At 33.0% G+C, this 21,778-nt stretch overlaps 1 protein-coding gene and 1 pseudogene across 1 annotated transcript; both read left to right on the forward strand.

Annotated features, from left to right (window-relative positions):
- Positions 1-209: 209 nt before the first annotated feature.
- Positions 210-2,156, forward strand: LOC18031792 (serine/threonine-protein phosphatase 6 regulatory ankyrin repeat subunit A). Its single transcript, XM_024185699.1, is given in 5 exon segments — positions 210-546; positions 549-839; positions 1,453-1,734; positions 1,737-1,954; positions 2,073-2,156. Coding segments are annotated over 5 exon segments (1,212 nt in total).
- A 5,779-nt stretch (positions 2,157-7,935) lies between these two features.
- On the forward strand, positions 7,936-19,922 carry LOC18032638 (annotated as a pseudogene).
- Positions 19,923-21,778: the final 1,856 nt, after the last annotated feature.

Consider the following 21,778-nt stretch of genomic DNA (forward strand, 5'->3'; position numbering starts at 1 on the left):
TTTTTTTAACCAAAAAAGAGCATATAGGAAGAAATTGAGGTAAAGGATTTCTATACTTAGCTTGTCAAAAAGATCGAAGAATATAAGAAGTGCAAAAAGCTCCACATTTTTCTAGACACACACACACACACATATATAGATGTTACTTTTAGAAGAATAGCTATAATAGATGTGAGAAATTCATTTACCTAAAATATTAACTAATCAACATGAACCCTGTTTCCATTCATCCAAATTTGTTCAAGGCCGCAGCTGCGGGCAATGCTGAGCCCTTCAAAAAAGATATAAGAAGGGATGAAATTGAGAGCTTGTTAACAGCACAGACCAAGAACACAATCCTGCATATCAACATCACATCTCGAAAAAGGAAAAACGTGTCAACGAAGTTCATAGAAGAAATTCTTGAGATATGCCCATCACTTCTACTAAAAGTTAATGCCAAAGGCGATACTCCACTTCAAGTTGCGGCAAAATTTGGCCATTCCGATATAGTGAGCGTTCTTATTAAAGAAGCAAAATCAGCTCAACATGGAAATGAAGAGCCAGAGAGGGGGTTGAAGCTGCCAGGAAGATGATCAGGATGGCGAATAATGAGAAGAACACAGCACTGCACGAGGCAGTGTGTCATGGCAACGTCCAGGTGGTGAAAATTCTAATGAAACAAGACCCTGATTATTCATATTCTCCAAATAATTTCGGTAAAACACCGCTCTACATGGCTGTCGAGGGACGATATTCTGAGATGGTGATTGAATTATTAGAAAACTGCACATCAGTGTCCTATGAAGGCCCCAAAGGAAAGACGGCTTTGCATGCTGCAGCAATGCACTTTTATTTTGGTAAATTTAATTACACCCTTTGGGAATTTCAATATTAATATCTTTCTATTAATAGATTCTATCCGTAATATTGAAGTAAATATGCCATTTTAATTCATTGGTAAATGATTAATTAAGAAAAAGTTTATAGTGTGTTTTCATATAAGGGATGCGATAGATGAATTAAATAGTTCATTTGTTTAAAATAATGCTCAGTACTCCTTTCTCATCTTTCTTCACCAATTTATTTTCTTTTGCTAATCTAAATTGTTGTGCTTGGACTGCATACTCATAGCATGGTTAATCTATTTACCTTTTTACTCTTCCTTAGAGTAGCAAAAATTGACCTTTGAGATAGCACTTCATGCATGCCTTGACTAATCTTCTAAGAGTTGGTGTTTGCAGGTGGGATAACAACTTATGATTGTGCAAGGCAAATCTCTGGTTTGCAGTTACGAAAACTGGGTAATGTTTGCAGCTTCTTTATTTAACAAAGTTATTATTCTAAAGCCATTATTCGCTGTCGTTGTATTTGCTGATTGGTGATATTGCAGGCTGATTTGGACATATAATTATGTATATTTAAATTATTAAAAATTTTGATTATTATTTGACTTATCTAATGTCGTCTCAGATAAGGCTGCCTTCCAAAAATTACTTGAGAAAAAGGAGGGTCTGATCCAAAAAACGGACTATTATGGGTGGACTCCAATTCATTACGCTGCATATCATGATCAATATCAACAGATACGTGTGCTATTAGAAATTGATCAAACTGCTTCAAACATTGCTGACAAAGATCGAAAGATGACAGCTCTACATTTGGCAGCGGGCCAAGGGCATGCCCGAACAGTTGAAACAATTCTTTCCCTTAGTCCAGAATGTTATGAACTGGTTGATAACAGAGGATGGAATTTCAAGACTTAAAAAATCTTCTGAAAAATCCATTAGCAAGGAGCCTTATAGATGAGGGGGATGCCAATGGGAACACCCCTCTCCATGTGCTTGCTGCTATCCACCGAAAAGAATTCTTTAAAATTAAAGTGAGATATGACACTGGAGGCAACTACGGCGCTGTCAACAACAAGAATGTTAGTGTTATAGACGTGTTGATATATGGCTCTTGCGAGCTCAAGGTAATTAAATTAATTTGTCTCTCACCTTATGTACCAAGCTAGCCTATTTTCTTTTTATTGCTTTATTACCCTTTTTATTTTATGCTATGAGTTATTACTTTCAAATGTAAATTTACAGGAAGACGTCCGAAATTTATCGAGAGATAATGGCAGAGGACAGTATTCAGATGGTATTATTTGCAAGAGAGCACTGTTACCTTAGATCATGAGGATCAAAGTTTTTCTCATTTAATTTATATTTATCAGTTGTGTTCAGCATTTTATGAATTGCAATTGGAGGAAGCTGGCTGACGTTGTTGACTTATATATTTTGAAAGTGATCATGTGGAGACGAAGTTGTTGGGTTGTTGTATTGGTATTGTTGGAAGTGTTTGGATGATTTTGTGATTTACTTATTGAATATTATTTGACTTCATCATATAAAAAGTAATATAATATTTAATAAAAGAGGGAGAATTCACTCTTTAGTTGAAACGACCCGTCCCGCACCCCCAGGGCGAGTATGTCTAAACTCGTATAATCGAATCGATAATAATTATGATATCTAAGAATTCTATCAAAAATTCGACAGAATCTCCCCTATAAATAAAACATCCCCTAACCTGTAATTTACAAAACAATACTCCCAAAATAATTCAATATTCATCCATCCTTCATAATCAACTTCTCAAGTCAACATATCAAATATCACCCAAATAATTCTAATATTAAAATACAATGGTTATCCTTAATTACAAAATATAATAAATAAATACAATTCACAATATCCCAAATATCAAAATATTAAATCTACGACTCCTAGCACCATCACGTGGCCACAATTTCAAATCTAATTATCGTTGCTGGGTCGATTGATGTACCTGCAAATCTCCTGTGGGGGGAAAAATATAATAAAAACAGAGTGAGTATAAAACTTAGTGAGCTCAGTGAGTGAATAGTAATTTTTTAAAAAATAAATTTATTTAAAGTGATTTAATCTTTCTCAAATTAATTTCATCAAAATATCATAAGAGCTTATATAAACATATTCAATTCAAATCATCCACTGAAATAAATATATTACATAAATCTGAATAAAATCAATGAAATCATAATACTTATAATATCAAATACTGAATAATAAAAATTATCATCAAACAAGTACCCAAGAGAATGATCTTATCATATCCGGACCTCGACGGACGGGCAATCAGGGAACCATCATGCCCCGGAGCTACAACGAATAGATGGGGAAATCTCATCTCATATCTCATGTGTCTCAACATCTGTATCTCTGTAATTATCATACTGCATGCATAAGCCCCCAAAAGCAAAAGCGCCCAAACACACGGCCCAAAGCCTCTATGTGTGTTCAGACGGGCCCCAAAGGCCTCTATGTGTGTTCAGACGAGCCCCAAAGGCCTCTATCTCATCTCATCTGTATCTCTGTATTCATCTCGTATTATCTGTATCTCTGTATCTGGAGGGGAAGGGTATTGTCCAATGATTTTCCAAACAACAATTATACACATGTACATAAACATATAATCACATCTGAAATCTCATTTTCTTTTTATTCAACATATCTCAAATCTACTCAATTCTAATATCATGCATTTACTCAAAAACGATAATAAAATCATTAATCAAACTCATTCTTAATAACAATAAATATCAACACATAGATAAAAATCAATTTTCTAAAAAATCATTAAATCAAAGCATCAAATACTTATTTATCAAAACATACTGCACTGTATCATAAAATTAGCATATACTATGAAAATATGTTTTGTATATTCCACTCACAGTGACAAAGTCCAGACTCGGTATCAACAACATCCTCGGGTTGATTCTCGTTCGCGGATCCTCCTAATCAATGAAACGACGTAATCATTCTCCGTAAACTTGAAATACAACTAATTTTAACATAATAATTCTCGAAACGAATATCTATCAATAATAAACTATTCCTGCATGCACAAAAATTACCAAAATGCCCCAACATGCCAAAATTACCAAAATGCCCCCAACATCATTATTTTACCAAATTATCCTCAAAATCTTCAATTACTAAATTGTCCTCAATTCAGATCACGAAATTACCACAATGTCAGAAATTACGAAATTACCCTCGGCAAGTAAAATTACCAAAATGTCCTTAACGACTTAAATTATTGAATTACCCTCGAAATCTCAAATTACCTCACTGCCCTAACCTAAAATTACCAAATTATCCACTGATTCCATAAATTACAAATTCAACCTAAAATTTTATGAATTTACCGAATTGCCCCTGCCGGTCAACGGTGACCGGACTTCAGTCAACGACGACCGGAAGCCTAGGTCTGATAGTTCAAACCTCGGTGAGTCCAATGGTGTCAGCGGTGACCTCCTAGGCGCGGCTATGGCGGCGGATCGTGCTCCCAAAGCCGTGAGCTTTCCAAGTGGCCGATCGTCAACAATCCGGCCGTTTGAGGTGAGAAGGTTGATTGTAAAATGTTGCTGGTGACGTGAGGAGTAGAACCCAGCTGGAGGTGTGCCTAAACTCCGGCGAATTGACGGCGATGGTGATGGGTTTTTGGCCGTGAATACCTTGACACACGAAACAATGCACTACGAAAATAATGTGCAAATCATCGCACCCATGATACCATGTTTTAATTTATTTTAAACAACAATTTAGTACTATTGAACCTCATTGTTAGAGCTACTCGAGGTATAACGATTAGGGGAGCTTATTGAATATAGCGAGTGTTCTTATTGAAAGATACATCTGCTATTATAAAAAGATTAAACTGCTTCAAACATTGCTGACAAAGATCGAAGATGACAGCTCATCATTTGGTAGTGAGTCGAGGGCATGCCAGAACAACTGAACAGTTGAATGAATTCTTTCCCTTACACCAGAATGTTATGAACTGGTTGATAACAACGGATGAAATTTTTTCATTATGCAATGGGCAGTGGTTGTTTTCTTTTTTCTTTATGATTTAAAAACTCTTCTAAAAAATCCGTCAGCGAGCAGTCTTATAAATGAGGAGGATGCCAAGGAGAACTCTATATGATTAGGAAGACTCAAGCCAACTATCACACTCTCAACCGGCGAAATGTTAGTGTTAGACACATTTTGAAATATGGCTATCCTTAGCTCAAGGTAATTAATTTGTTAATTCTTTCAGCTTATAAATCAAGCTTTCTTTTTTCATAAATTTATTTTATTTTTAATTTTATGCATTAATTCATATTCAAATTCAAATTACATGAGGAAATCCAAACGTTGTCCGAAGATGTTGGCAAAGGACAATATCTAGATGGTGCTATATTCATATTGACCGTACTGTATTGATAAGGCCAGATCCAAATGCAGTGGCATGCGGTGTGGTGACTAGACCGGGCTAGCCCAAAGAATTATTCAACATCCCTTAGATTTTATGGTATTTTTAATTTAAATCTTTTTTTCTCTTAAGTATGTCCTTAAATCAATCTTTATTAAAACAACTAAATTAATATTTATAGTTAAGTTATTCTTATTTGGAACCTTTCAAATTCAATATTAAAATAGACCAAGTTTCTTGATGTTGCCATTTTTTTTCAATATTTTTTTCAGTTACGTTCACAGAAACATACACAATAAATTCATAAATTCATAATCTAACCTTGCCCGATCGAATTTCCTGGGTCCCGCCTATCAAGATGAATTGCAAAAGGATTATCTTGACGATCCCATTTATGATCACAACTCACCTTTATGCTTACAAAATAAAATACAAAGTATGTATCCTATGCGATTGTTGATCGCCACGTATTAATCTATAGTTAACTTTATTAGTTCATGGTTAATGTGTTAATTAGAAACATCAATCATTTGATAATATATGTACATTGTAACTCAATTTTTATTTGCAAGGTCAACTATTTTTAATCTCGAAATATGAAAACGGTCAATTATTTTATTCAATATTTTTAGTTTTAGATATAAATAAAATTTACTAAAACTGAAATGAAATATAATTAAATCATAAGTCCTGCATTATATATAGGATGTTTAATTGGTTATTTTTTAATATCTCATTTCAACTAATATTTAAAATTTAAAAAAATCATCATTACAAGAATATGATTCAGTGAGCTTTTGGACACTTGAATGCGTGACAAATTTTTTTTACTAATAATATTTAAATCATAAATTAATTAGACTACCTTACACAGTATTATCGTGGTGTCGCCTATCATAAGATTAACAGTGGATCATTATTCCATCATTACATTTTATATTTAATTCTTTTAGTAAAATTTTGAAACACGTGGACGTGCATGGCCCATCTTTGATACTCGTGAAATCTCACTATGCGCGGCAGTATTTTTTCTAGAAGCAGCTGCCTTGCCCATAAAAAAATGTTAAATCTTCTTTTTCTCAAGTTAATTTTTTTTTATCATATTAACTGAGACAGAAAGATAAGTCGCACAATTATGAAACGTATTCATACTAGTAAATATACAGAATGGCACAAATTTGTTGGCCTATGTATGTTGGAGTTCCAATTTTCAAGGGTTTTATTTTGTCCCTTGCCGGGCGAGTTGAGCTGGTTATTACTCCTGACCGTAGGGATTGAGTTAATAATTTTTTTTTCTTTTTTTTTTCATTGAAAACACTACATCGTTTTGCCTTCGTTTTTCTTAGCGGTCTGTCACCCCATGATTGATTTAACATTTCTCTTACCAAATAAAAGGGTAAGTAAACATTAATTAAAAAAATGTCCAGCTCACCGAAAAGCTAACAGATAGATGCATAAAAACTCTATTCTCCTCCACATAAACACGAAGCATTTAGATACAACCCTCAAATAATAAAGTTACTGTTTTCAAGTCATTTTTCAACACCATTGTGTTTACTAATTGGTACCATTGTTCTAACTGACTGATTTAAGCTTTCAATGAAACTATATTGACTCATATTTCCAATAATTGGACCCTGATTTCAAAGCCGGAGTTAAAATACTGAACCTTTCAAGGATATGGGAAGAGATGTAACTTTGAACTTGACGCGTCGGTGGACTTAAGTCTGAGTGTGTAAATGTGTTTTGTACAAACTAAACAACTGTAAAAACTTTGAAGTTGTCAGATGGGAGCTGCATAATAAGATTGTCCCATTGGAACCATTGTGATGCTCGCGTAAATCAATTAAACGTTCGTGGAGGAATAAAGAAAATATGTTAAACTAAGGTAAAGAATTTTCAAAGACATAAATAATAGTTAATTAATTAATAAATCACTTAGATGTTTTTCTGTCAAATAAAACGTATAAATGTCTACAATTACTAAGTATCATTTTAAGAAGTGATTTAATAAGTAACAAGAAGGCTAAGAGGCAACGTTTAATCACTTTTCTTTTGTAGAATTAATGAACTATCAATTGTTCTCATAGAGTATTCCCCTATTATTTTATTGTTTTCAGATACTTAAAAGTCACTTGATTCTTTACCCACCAAACAAAAAGAGCAGAACTGTATATTGAATCCGATGGAAATGTTATAAGGAAGGCTGCAGTATTTAAAGATTCAGGATATAGCAGACATTTTCAATATTAAGGACAAAACAAAAGAAGAAATCACGGTAAACTTTAATGATTAATTGGTCTATATTCTTGTGCCTGAGTTCTTAAAAATATTGCGCCACCTTTAATTAATTATTAATTAAACGTACTAGCACCCACCATTGAGAAATTGAATAGTTTGCCTAAGAGAATGAGTAATCTCAATTTATTTATTTAACTAAAAGAGCATGAGGAATAAATTGAGGATAAGAATGTCGATTCTTGGCTTCTCAAAAGAGTAAGAATTAATGTCGACACTTAGCTTGTCATAAAAGAAAGAATTTAAGTAGTGTGAAAAATACTACACTTTTCAAGTCAAATATACGTACATGTCAGGTTTAGAAGAAAATCTATGAGCACCTCCGGGATACTGGGTACCCTTACCTAATAGATCAACTTTGCCAACATGAATTCTGTTTCCATTGAGACTAATGAAGCTCTGTTATTGGACAGCACTGGCGAAATTAAGCAGTCGCAAATGGACCCAAATTTGTTCAAGGCTGCAGCAGATGGCAGTGTTGAACCCTTCAAAGATATGGCAAGAGAAGTAATTGAGAGCTCGTTAACAGTACACACCAAGAACACAATCCTGCATATCAACATCATTTGTCAAGAAACAGAAAATGCGCCAACCAAGTTCGTAGAAGAAATACTTGAGATATGCCCAGCACTGCTACTACAGGTTAATGCCAAAGGCGATACTCCACTTCACCTTGCAGCAAAATACAGCCATTTTGATATAGTGAGAGTTCTTATTGAAAGAGCACAATTAGCTCAACATGGAGATGAAGAGCCAGAGAACGGGGTTGAAGCTTTCAGGCAGATGATTAGGATAGTGAATAATGAGAAAAATACAGCACTCCACCAGGCAGTGTCTCATGGCAACGTGGAGGTGGTGAAAATACTGACAAGCGAAGACCCTGATTATCCATATTCTGCAAATAATTACGGCAAAACGCCACTCTACATGGCTGCTGAGTATGAGAACTTTCCTGATATATTGCTTGCCCTTTTGGAAAACAGCACATCAGCGTCCTTGGTGCTTGCCTTATTAGAAAACAGTGTTGAGAATCAAATAAAACGGCATTGAATGAAGTTTTCAAAGACATAATCCACACTTGTCAAATGGATAATCTGCACTTGTCAAAGACAAGATCTGCGCCGAACGGATTGACACATTTCCTTCCATATTCACATATGTAATTTTTGAAAAAATGTATCCTCTGCATCTATAAATAACTCTCATTGTATAATGTTTTATTGAAGAAATGAAAACACGTTTTTTCATGGTATCAGAGCCATGAATACGCTCAAGTTTTTTCAAGTTTCGCTGCTCTGTTTGTAACAAAAACAGAGGAAACCAAATTCCTCCCACAACCATTTTTCCCACCATTTTCTTCCTTAAACCCATTCCTACCATTACAGATATCCATGCCGATCAAGAAACAAGCCACCCATAGGTAAAAAAACTTGAGTTTACAAATTTATCAACAATCCCATCAATTTTCCAAGAGTGTGTTCCTCAAAAACCAAGAATACCATTAAATTTCTCAGTTTACAGTGAGGAAACTGTAAAAATTTCGCATTTAAACACATTTACACGCGCTCACATGCGCCACTTGAAGCCACGGCCAGTCAACCACGCGCCTCTGTCATCATTCACGTGCTCTCATGCATCTTGCAGAAAGAGAAAAACTCTCATATATTCGTAGCAACACAAAGCCATCTGAGAAATCTTCAAAGGAATATGAGAAATAGTATAGTGAGAACCAAAAAGTAAAAAGATGGTTACTCATATCCATGTCTCCAGAGATCATGAAGCGATATTTATGAATTCCTACAGCCTACGAAATCTGTGATGCATTATCAAAAGCCTTCTATGATGGAAGCGATAAATTACAAGTTCTCACTCTAAACCAGAAGGCATTCTCTACCAAGCAAAATGGACAACCACTCGCTAAATTCTACGGAGAATTTAGAGAAATATTTCGAGAACTTGATTACCGAGATAAAGTGGTCATGAAGGATCCAGAAGATGTTGTAATATACAGAAGGTCTGTTAAAAGATTGAGAGTGCACATTTTTCTAACTGGGCTAGATGAAGAATTTGACCAAGTTCATGGAGAAATTCTACGAAAAGATATTATCTCAGACTTAGAAGAATGTTATTCTCTGATCCGAAGAGAAGATGTATGTCAAAGCAAACTAAACAAGAAGGTCGACTCAGAAACGTCTGCTATGATAGCACGACAGCAGCTTCAAAGGAAGCTTGTTGACAAGTCATCACTCCATTGCACTCATTGTAGAAAGAAGGGTCATACGAAAGAATAATGTTTTGAAATCATTGGATATCCTGACTGGTGGGATACTCGAAAGAAGAACACCAAGCATGGATAAAAAACTGCAGTAGCTGAATCCACATCCACTACAGATTTTAGAAAAGAATCTTCAGTACAAATCGCAACCTCTATCAGTCTAGGTAAGGCCCTTAAATCTCTTACACCTGTTATTAATAGTACATGGATAACTGATTCTGGGGCAACTGATCATATGACTTTTGATTCTTGACAAGTATCTCAATTGAAACCATCTTCACAAAAAACATATTTCCACTGCAAATAGAACCACAACCTCAGTTATTGGGGAAGGATCTTTACGACTCACAGATGAATTAAATTTAGACTCTGTGCTAATTGTTTCATCTTTATATTATAATCTTTTATTTGTGTCTCAATTAACCACTTACTTATCATGTGTTGTAATTTTTTGGCCTGATCAATGTGTGTTTAAGGACATCCAAACGAAGCAAACAATTGGTTATGGTATTAGACGAGGCAACTTGTACTACTTGGAGATGTCATCAACAAACATTGGAAAGCTAAGCCCCGCACTAGTCGCAGATAGTTCCATAAAAAAAGGAAAATCAGAAATTTGGTTATGGTATAGACGTTTAGGGCATGTGTCATTTGGTTACTTAAAAAAATTATTTCCTAGTTTGTTTATGAAATTTGATGTTTGTAACTTTAAATGTAATGTTTGTGAACTTTCAAAAAGCCATCGAACTACTTTTCCATTGACCTTAAATAAAAATCCAGTTCCTTTCATGGTAGTACATTCTGATGTATGGGGGCCATCTAAAGTTACTACAATTGGAGGTGCTCGTTGGTTTGTTACATTTATTGATGATTGTAGCAGAATGACATGGATTTTTCTGATGAAATCGAAAGACGAAGTAAACTCTTTATTTCAAAGATTTCATAAGATGGTGATGACTCAATTTCAGACACAAATTTGAGTTCTACATATTGATAATGGAGGCGAGTATATGAGCACAACCAGTTTTTGAAATCACAAGGATCTGTCCATCAAACCACTTGTGTTGGGACGCCCCCAAAAAAATGGCGTTTCTGAACGAAAAAACAGACATTTACTAGAAGTTGTTCGAGCATCACTAATCCAAGCCCTCATGCCACTATCTTATTGAGGAGAAGCACTGGCATCCGTAGCATACTTAATCAACCGAACACCTTCAAGCTCCATTGGATTCCAGACTCCTTTCCAGGTTTTGAATGATGCAATTATATCACCAAATATGCCGAATTTACCCCCACATGTGTTTGGTTGTGTTGCCTTCGTTCATTTGCCGCAACAAGATAAATTATATCCTCGAGCACTACGTTGTGTGTTTGTAGGGTATGCCTTACATCAAAAGGGATACCGATGCTATCATCCACCATTAAGAAAAATATACATCATCATGGATGTCGTTTTTCATGAAGATATCATGTACTACTTGTCAGAGTCTGAATTTCAGGGGGAGTATAATGAAGAGGAAATTCATACTCTTACATATCTTCCACCTGAAGAAAGTCAATCTTCCATTGAGATAGTAAACCTTCAAGATACTGGAAAAATAAATGGTGATGATTCTCAGGCTGAGATAAGTGAAGACACATTTGGGGAGCACAATAACTCAGACACAACTGCAATCCAGAATGAGTCACATGAAGAAATACCTAACCAATCGTCTGCAGAGGATGTGCCTACCACAAGTTCAATCAGAAGAATTCTTCCCTAGCGTCAAAATAGAGGTATCCCTAAACCCACACATGAGCCTAACTTCTCTAGTAGAGTCAAATACCCTATGAGTCATTTTGTGTCTAACCATCGCTTGTCAGAATCAAATCAGTCATTTGTGAATCAATTATCTATTGTATCTATTCCTAACAGTGTGCAGGAAGCCTTAAAAGACCCAAAGTGGAAAGCGACTATGAATGATGAAATGAGATCTCTTCAGAAAAATCAAACATGGGAACTAGTTGATCTTCCACAAGGAAAGAAACCAGTGGGTTGCCGATGGATCTACACTATAAAGTACAAAGCAGATGGCTCTATTGAACGATACAAAGCAAGACTCATAGCTAAGGGTTACACCCAAACCTACGGGATAGATTATACTGATACATTTGCACTGGTAGCAAAAATTAATATTATTCGTATCTTATTATCATTAGCAGTCAACTTGGATTGGCCAGTGCAACAGTTCGATGTAAAGAATGCTTTCCTCCATGGAGACTTGTCTGAAGAAATTTATATGGATCTGCCACCAGGATGTAGTAGACCAGAACGACTCAATCAGAAAGTATTCAAATTGAAGAAATCATTGTACGAGTTGAAGCAATCCCCAAGAGCATGGTTCGGGAAATTCACAAAGACTATGGTTCTTTTTGGGTATAACCAAAGCAATTCAGATCATACCTTATTCATTAAAAAACAACAAGGTAAAATCACTACCCTTATTGTCTATGTAGATGATATGGTAGTTATAGGCAACGACGAGGAAGAAAAATAGGCTCTTTAGAAGTACTTGTCAAGTGAGTTTGAGATGAAGGATTTAGGTGCCTTAAAATACTTTCTTGGAATTCAGGTTCCTCGATCTAAGGGAGGAATCTTTCTATCTCAAAGGAAATATGCCTTAGATCTATTGCACGAAACGGGAATGACAGTTTGTCAGCCTATTGACACCCCAATAGAAGAAGGACTGAAGTTTTGTATTACCTCAGACCAAGTTCCAGTAAACAAAGAAAGATATCAAAGGCTGATTGGAAGATTGATGTACTTGTCCCACACAAGGCCAGATCTTCCTTATGCATTAAGTGTTGTAAGTCAGTTTATGCATAATCCCAGAGAACAACACATGAAAGCAGTAATGTGGATCCTGAGGTACCTGAAGACAAATCCAGGAAAAGGAATATTATTTTCCAAAAATGAAGATTACAACAACATAGAAGTTTATACTGATGCAGATTGGGCCAAGTCAGTTAGTGATAAACGCTTTACTTCAAGATACTTTACCTTTGTGGGAAGCAGAATATCGAGGCATGGCCCTTGGGGTATGTGAAGGGCTATGGATAAGTTTTATCTTAAACGATTTGAGCTATCCATCACAACAACCAATACAACTATACTATGACAACAAAGCTGCACGAGATATTGCTCATAACCCAGTTCAACACGATCGAACAAAACATGTCGAGGTAGATAGATTTTTCATCAAGGAGAAATTAGATGAAAAAATCTTAGAACTACCAAAAATTCGATCAGAAGATCAACTTGCAGATATTTTAACGAAGGCCATTTCAAGCAGGACATTTACAAAATTCCTAGAGAAGTTGGGTATGCAAGACATCTATGCACTAGCTTGAGGGGGAGTGTTGAGAATCAAATAAAATGGCATTGAATGAAGTTTTCAAAGACATAATCCACACTTGTCAAAGGGATAATCTGCACTTGTCAAAGACAAAATCTGCGCCGAACGGATTGATACATTTCCTTCCGTATTCACATATGTAATCTTTGAAAAAATGTAGCCTCTGCATCTATAAATAACTCTCAGTGTATAATATTTTATTCAAGAAATGAAAACACGTTTCTTCAAACAGCGCATCAGTGTCTCATGAAGGCCCGAACGGAAAGACGGTTTTACATGCTGCAGCAATGAATTCTTATTCCTTTAAGTTTAGTTATACCCTTTCAGTGGTAATTTCAATATTGATATCTTTCTATCAATAGATTCTTTCCATAATGTTTAAGTAAATACACCCTTTTAATTCGTTAATAAATTATTGATTGCCAAAAATTCAATCAAGATAAATTGTCGGATATAAATTGGTATTTTAAAGGCCTATAATATCCCACACTGGGGAGAAGCAAGAGCATTTGAATTTTGTTTGAATTAATTATTTGTTTGAATCGCTTACAATATAAGTGAATAACTCATAATGACTAATTAAAATTAAATAAAGAAAGTAGATGACAAGTTTAGATTTGAATTAGGAAAAAGTTTAAATGACTTTGATACATGTGAAGCCTTTATAGTGGATTAAATAGTTCCATTGTTTATCTCATCTTTCTCATCAATTTATTTTCTTTGACTATTCTAAATTATTATCCTTAAGTACATGAAACGACTTGCCCTGTACTCTAAGGGCGAATCTAATTATGGCCCACATGAAAATGCAAATATCTCTTTATAATCAATAACAACTCAACACTCAAAGACAATTATTAAATTACAGTGGAAGAAATCTAAAATTCTACCAAAAAATACATCGTCCTCAACTCTAGCTTTTCTCCTCACTCATCATGAATCAATCCTCATTTTTAGGAATTATAATAAATTATAATGAGTATAAAAGTTAGTAAGCAAGATAGTTTTTCATACAGGAAAGTACATATATACTTATATATAATGCAAATGGATAACATGCCATGGTCTTTTGAAAGACATTGTAAAACATATTCGTTAAAATATCTTTTGTTACTTTCAAACTTCGCATTAATTACCTTAATTTTAATTATTGCTTATTAGGACTCTCACTTTAACATTCATAACTTTGGTCTTCACAGAAACATCTTTCACCCACTTATCTCTTAAACATAACATCTAGAGTGTTCAATAAGCGAGAATCCAATAGACCAAGCAAAACAAAAAAATGTACTTTTTTCTTCAAGATCAGTTTGCTAAAATCCACTTTCTCATTTTCTAGAAAATATAATGCATATTCATGTTTATGCGAATGAACTTTCACACATACATATATCCATGCATAAATCATACTTAACTCATAACAACACATCACACATATACATGGGCAGAACGTATAAATCTATATCCGTACATATCAAAAGAAACTTTTCAAATTGAGATTCATTTGAATGTATGGTTTACTTTCTCAATGCATCCACAAGTAATAAAAGCATATTGATATCATTGGCCTAAAATCAATCAGAAAACTAACATAAGATATAATCATGTCCTAATTCATAAGTAACAAAATACCCCCGAAATTATAGATTACCAAATCACCCTTGAAACATAAATTACCAAACAGGGCCGGCTCAACCAAAATTGGGGCCTTAAGTGAGTTGTTAAAATTAGGCCTCCTACAAAAAATTGAAGAAAAAATATATATGAATGAATTATACAAAAACAAAACTATTTAAAATCAATTTTTCTAGTTTTCTGAGATGCAAATATATTAATCATATTTTTGTATTCTAATTTTGCTAATATATCTTTCTCAATAGACAATATTGCTAATCCATTTAATCTTTCTTGTGACATGGTTGATCTAAAATAATTTTTTATCAATTTTAATTTTGAAAAACTTCTTTCTTCTGGAGAAGCAACAGTTACCGGTATTGTTAATAATATTCTATAGGCAATAAATGCATTTGGAAAAGAATTAACTCTTTTTAAATAATTAAGCACCTCAATTGGAGAATTATTTTCACCTTGAAAATTTTCTTTTAAAACTTTTAGCTCAGAAAACAAATTTAAACCATCTACATCAAAAAAATACCATGTTTTAAAGCATTTTCAAGATTAACACAACAAGTTTTTAAAACATCATCACTTAAATATTTTAATTTTTTGAAATTAAACAAAAATCCAAACATATTCTCATACATTTGAAATTGTTCACATCTACTCCTAATTGATGAAATAGCTTGATCCACTATGTATATAAAATAATTAATTCTAAAAGAATCTTCAAGAGACAAACTTTGATCTTCAACAATTTTTTTATCAAAATTTCTTTTCCTACGGATCACTCTTTTCTCATTAAATTTAGGTTCAATTTCCATTGCACAAGCAATTTTTTTAGCTGAAATCATAGCAGACACCAATCAATTTTCTCTATAGTTTTCAAAAAAAGAAATAACTCCTTTAAGTTTATCTATGGCAATATCAATATGCATATCTTCTTTTTGCAAGTTCTTACTCACCAAATTAACAAAAAACAATATATCATACCAAATGACCATACCTAGCAAGAATTCAAAATTTTCTAATTCATATGTTGCTAGACACTTAGCTTCACTCTTTATTTTAGAATCTTCACTTATTTATGCTAATTCAAGTAATGCATCTCTTATTTGTGGAGCTTGAATTCTGATTGCTTTTACACTTTCAATTTGACTTTCCCAACGTGATTGTGACAATGATTTAACAGTCAAATTGGGTACATGTTCTTGTAAAATTTTCCATCGCTTTGTTGAAGAAGAAAATAATGAATAAATACGTTGTACTACTCCAAAAAATGAACTAGCTCTAGAACAAGAATTAGCCATATCACAAAGCACTAAATTAAGACTATGACAACCACATTATGTATAAATGCTCTAGGATTAATTTCTAGTAATCTTTTTTGTACACCTTGATTTTTTCCTTTCATATTAGAACCATTATCATATCCTTGTCCTCTTACATCATCAATGTCAAGTTCAAGAGTTTTTATGGCATCTATGAGTTCATTAAAAATGCTTTTTCCACTAGAGTTATCAACTTTTAAAAATCCTAAAAAAATTTCTTCTATTTTTACTGGATCCATTGAAATATCTACACATCTCAATACAATAGACATTTGTACTTGGTGGCTTGTATATGGAGTACAATCAAGTATAACTGAGAAATATTTTGCTTCTTTAATCTTCTTAATTATTGAATTTTTTACTTCCACTCCTAACATTTGTATCAATTCATTTTATATGTTATGCCCAAGGTAATGATTATGAATTTCACCATTTTTAATACGATGTATATGTTCTTGCCTTGTTAGATCAAATTCTGCAATCATTTCAATTAAACTTAAAAAGTTTCCATTACTCTCTAGGTATATCTTCTCGTTCTTTCCACGAAATGCTAAATTATTCTTTGCAACATTCTTTACAACAACAATAATTCTTATTAGTACTTTTTCCCAATGATCTCTTTCCTTATTGATTTTTTCTTGAATATCTTTGTCAATTGTTCTTTTCTTCAATAATCTTTCTTCTAATTCAACCCACATATTCATATTAGTGATATGTTCAGTGTTGGTTTCATGACTTTTAAGTTTAACACTAAGGTTTTTCCAATCATTAGTTTCTTCATTACTTAGTTGACTTTTATTAGAGTTTGCATTGAATAATTTGCAACAAAAACAATAAACTTTATCAAAATCTTTTGAATATACTAGCCATCTTGGATTATATTTTTCTCCCTTGGGTAATTTTTTAATGTAATATGTAGTATAAAAATGCCTAGAAAATTCCTCCTTTGGAAAAATTAAATTATTTTCTCTAATTGGACCTTTCTCTACAAGGAAATCTCTTAATTTTTTATCTATATTTTCCCATCTACTAGGATCATAAATATTATTTGGAAAATGGAACTCTCCTAGATCTTCAGTTTCATCTCTAACTTCACTTTCATTATGATTATTATTATTATCTTCGGTGTCATTTTTATTATTAGACACTTCATCATCTACTAATTCAACTTGAGTTTGTTCAATTACTAATTCTTCACTCAAATTCATATTTTTTTTATCACTCCTAACAAACTTATCAAGGGCTCCTTTTTGTGATTGAACTAACTTTTCTATTCTTCTCTTTTTTCGCAGATTTTGATATCCCAATTCATATTTTCTTGTAGACATTATTTATTATTACAATAAAATAATAATAAAGCATGCACACAATTATGCTAGATAAATTAAATCAAAACAAGTGAATACAAGAATATGCATAAGAAAAAATAGCACAAATAAATAATAGGGATTCAAGAGAATAGAAAGATAAAACCTGAAACTTTGAACTTAAATCACAACGGTAGTGATTTAATTTTGAGATTGTGGCAATGTGACTTTCAACGGTAGTTGGGAGCAATGATCAATGACTAGAGAAAAAAGAAGTTGCAGTGGAGAAAAAATAATTTTTTGTTTTTTTTTTCTTGTAGACACGTTTCTTTTGCTTTTGGAGTAATTCATTTTTTTTAATGGGGAGTAATTCACTTAAGTATGAAAAATTAGGTGAATTCCAAATGCAATATATAACTATCAAATTTGAACGTTATTTCTTGAAAATATAATAATATTTATTAACCATATTCTAAGTGCACTCAACTATCTAATATGAATGTTTATTCTTTGAAAATATAATAACATTCATTAGCATAAGTTTAAATGCAATCAAAAGCTTCCAATTTGAAATTTTTTAAGTCTTATCCATTATTTTTAGCCGAAATCTTTTAATTAATATTTAATATGATTTAGCTTATTTAAAGCAAATTAATTATTATCAATTAATTTAAAAAAATTAAAAAATTAATATCCCAAATTTGGGGTCTTCATCATGACGGGTGCCCTAGGCAACCGCCTAAGTTGCCTAGGGCACAAGCTGCCTCTGTTACCAAAATGCCCTCGTCGGTCAATGGTGACCAGAATTATAAAGTGGCAGCGATGTGCTCCAATGGATGTGCTCCGATGTGCATTCATGGCCCTGGATCGAGGTTTGACAGCCGCGAAACATCAACGGTTGATCGGAGGTAAATCAACTACTATTTGACGGTTAGAAATAGAAATGGCTGCCATAAGGGACAAAATCCTTGTGACAACATGACCAAAGTCCAAGAAAAAAACTCTCCAATTTAAGGTGGCATCCTCTGTGACTTAACATGGGTTCATAGGGTGGTCATAGGCCATTTTCCGACAATGGTGATGATGCAGCAATGACGGCCATCGTCTAGGGGTTTGGTTAATACCCTCCCTTGCCGATGATGTGGCTAGAATCAGAAGCAGCGATTTGGGTTTTATCAATGGGTTGACCTGACACGTTTCCTTTCTTCTCTGACCTAATTACATGTGTGTTCTCTCTCTCTTAATCCGATTAATGACTAAAATATGATGAGGAGAATTCATTTTTAACTTAATGAGTAAAATACCCTTAATTTATGAAGAAATTAAGCACTGTTATGAAGAAATTAATTTTTCTAGTGTGAAATCTTCCTCGAAAATTAATCTTTAGAATAGTAAAGGTAGTGAAAATTGATCTTTTGGATAATTAAGATAGTGAAACTTCATTTTAAGACAGTTAGATTAACCAAATTGGTCTTTCGAATAGTACTTCAAACACGTCTTAATGAATTTTTTAAAAACTGATATTTCTAGATGCAAACTCAGGGTAGTGATTGCATGTTTTTATTTTTTTAAATAACAAAGTTACCACTCCCAGGCCATTATTATCACCCATTTTGTGATTGGTGTTGGTGTTGTTGTTCTGAATATTTACTTTTATTAAAACTTTCATTATTGTTTGATTTATCTTCTGTATTCTCAGATGATGTTGCGTTACTAAAATTACTGCAGAAAAAGAAGAATTTGATCAAAGAAACAGATCAATATGGGTGGACTCCAATTCATTACGTTGAATATTATGGAAATTACGGAACAATAAATCTGCTATTAGAAATTGATCTAGTTGCTTCGAACATTGCTGACAAAGATCGAAAGATGACGTCTCTTCATTTAGCAGCGGGCTGAGGGAATGCCAAAATAGTTGAAGCAATTATTTCCGAAAATCCAGAATGTTACGAACTGGTCGATAACAGTGGATGGAATTTTCTCCATTATGCTATGGTTAGTTTTCGTGATGAAGAATTAAAAAATCTTCTTGAATGGTTAGTTTTCGTGATGAAGAATTAAAAAATCTTCTTGAAAACAGTCCGTTAGCGAGGAGTCTTATAAGGAGGGGGATGCCAGAGGCAACACTCCTCTCCATGTGCTTGCTGCTGTCCATGATTATGAATTTGATGGTGGTATGAATGGGAAGACTAAAGCCAACTATCATGCTGTCAACAAACAAACTGTTAGTGTCGGACACATTTTTAATTATGGCTATGAGCTCGAGGTAATTATTTAATTTGTTATGTCAACTAAATTATTAAATTTGTTTTTTTATGCAACTAATTAATATTCAAATGTAAATTAATTACAGGAAGAAATCCAGAAATTATTCAAAGATGTTGGTAGAGGGCAATATCCCGGTGGTGTTATATTCATAAGATGATTTCAAGGATATGAGATACAGCTGATCTTTTTTGCTGTCAGTTATTAGACTGAATTGGAAAGTGGAAGTGAAAATTAACAGACAATTTTACTCTTACAGCTGGAAATGTCTTTGATGCTATTATGATATCAGTAAATTTTTAGCGTTGTTAACAGAATGGTAGTGAATTGATAACGGCGCAAAACTTTGGTAGTAAAATACACTTTTCGACAAACCTTAGTACTAACATGATATGTCAGTAAAACTTTGGTAGTAAAATGATAATATCCCAAAATTAAATTTAACATTTCAAATCTTGGTTACTTTGTCAAAAAATTGGAAAATTTTGTTAACTTTATGTACTACGTAATAAATGAAGCTACAATCAGAATCGTGATGTGTATTGATGATGTGTGTTGAAGGGTGGTATAGTATAATTCTTTGAACTTTTTTATACATTACTATATTACAATTAAAATCGTACTGATATTTATAATAAAAAATCTATCGAGAATATCCTTGATAAGTCTAGTATCGCACAATCTAAATTTCTATTCTCACATAATACCAGAGAGATATTTGCTCTACTCATACTAATGGAAGAAAAATATACCGTTACCTAATTTAATTAGGAGGGTAATCGAGTTCCAATGATGACTAAAGACTCAAAGGTTGTGCCAATGAACTAAGAACATGTGTAATTGCACAAGCAAACAAAATTTTATCATTCAAAAGAGATAATAACACATCATTTAAAGTCAAATCTTATATCACCAAATGAGTTAATTTAAGGCTCAGAAAAACAAAAGAGGAGGGACATTACTTTGAGGGAATTATCACAACCATCAAAAACTGAAAAATGAAATGGTTGAGGCTTTTGGAAGCTCAGACCCATGACAAGCTAGGGTCTGCTCAACCCGTTCAAACTAGTAAGGATTTTAAAGGACTTGGGCTTTTTTATATACACAAAGGCTTCAACGTCGGCTAGTCTAAACCAAGCCCATTTTCCATCCTCTAGGACGATCTCCTCGCATCATCACTTAATAGCCTTTGAAATGATTTGAGTTGGATCATCCCAATCACCAGGGCCGACTTTAGAGTTTGAGGGGCCTTAGGCGAAATGTTTTTATGAGACCTCTATTAATTTATAATTTTAATACTCAAAGACATATAAAAAAAATTTATTTCATCTTTAATTCTTGAATTTCAACAATAATAAAAAAAATCAAAAGTTTAAAAAATAAAACCTAAAATATAGTCAAGAAGATTGATTTTTTTATTCCATTAAAACCATTAAAAACAAACAAACAAATAAATAAAAATAATTTTATTTTCAAATAGAATATTTAGAATGATAGAATATAAAAATTTTAAAATGATGAGTTGATGTTCAAAAATAACAATGGACTTTATATTTTAAAAAACTAAGTATTTTAAATGAACCAATGAATATAATAATTTTATTTGTAGAGAAGAGAACAAGAAATTTTTTTCATTTACTAATTCTTGAGATTATGAGGTTTTTAATAAAAATTAAAAGAAATATTAAAAGTCAAATATGCTAATATTGAATAATTGAAAAGGAATGAAGGTCAAAGAATATTATTAATTATACCTCTTTAAAATTAAGGTTCCCAAATGTAGATTTTTTATAAAAAATAATTCTTCGTTATAGAATAATTAAGAATAGAGAGATATCTAATAAACTTTTTGATTTCTTGAAATACGTATTAAAAATATTTTATTAATTAGAGAATTGTTAAAGAAATACTCAAAAAATGAGGCTTTCTTAAAATATGAGGCCTTAGGCAACGACCTTGTTCGCCTATACCTAAAGCCACCCCTGCCCATCACTCCACAGAAAAGGAATCCCAACT

This window comes from Citrus clementina, unplaced genomic scaffold (genome assembly GCF_000493195.1).
Source record: "Citrus clementina cultivar Clemenules unplaced genomic scaffold, Citrus_clementina_v1.0 scaffold_9, whole genome shotgun sequence".
In the NCBI taxonomy this organism is placed as follows: domain Eukaryota; kingdom Viridiplantae; phylum Streptophyta; class Magnoliopsida; order Sapindales; family Rutaceae; genus Citrus; species Citrus x clementina.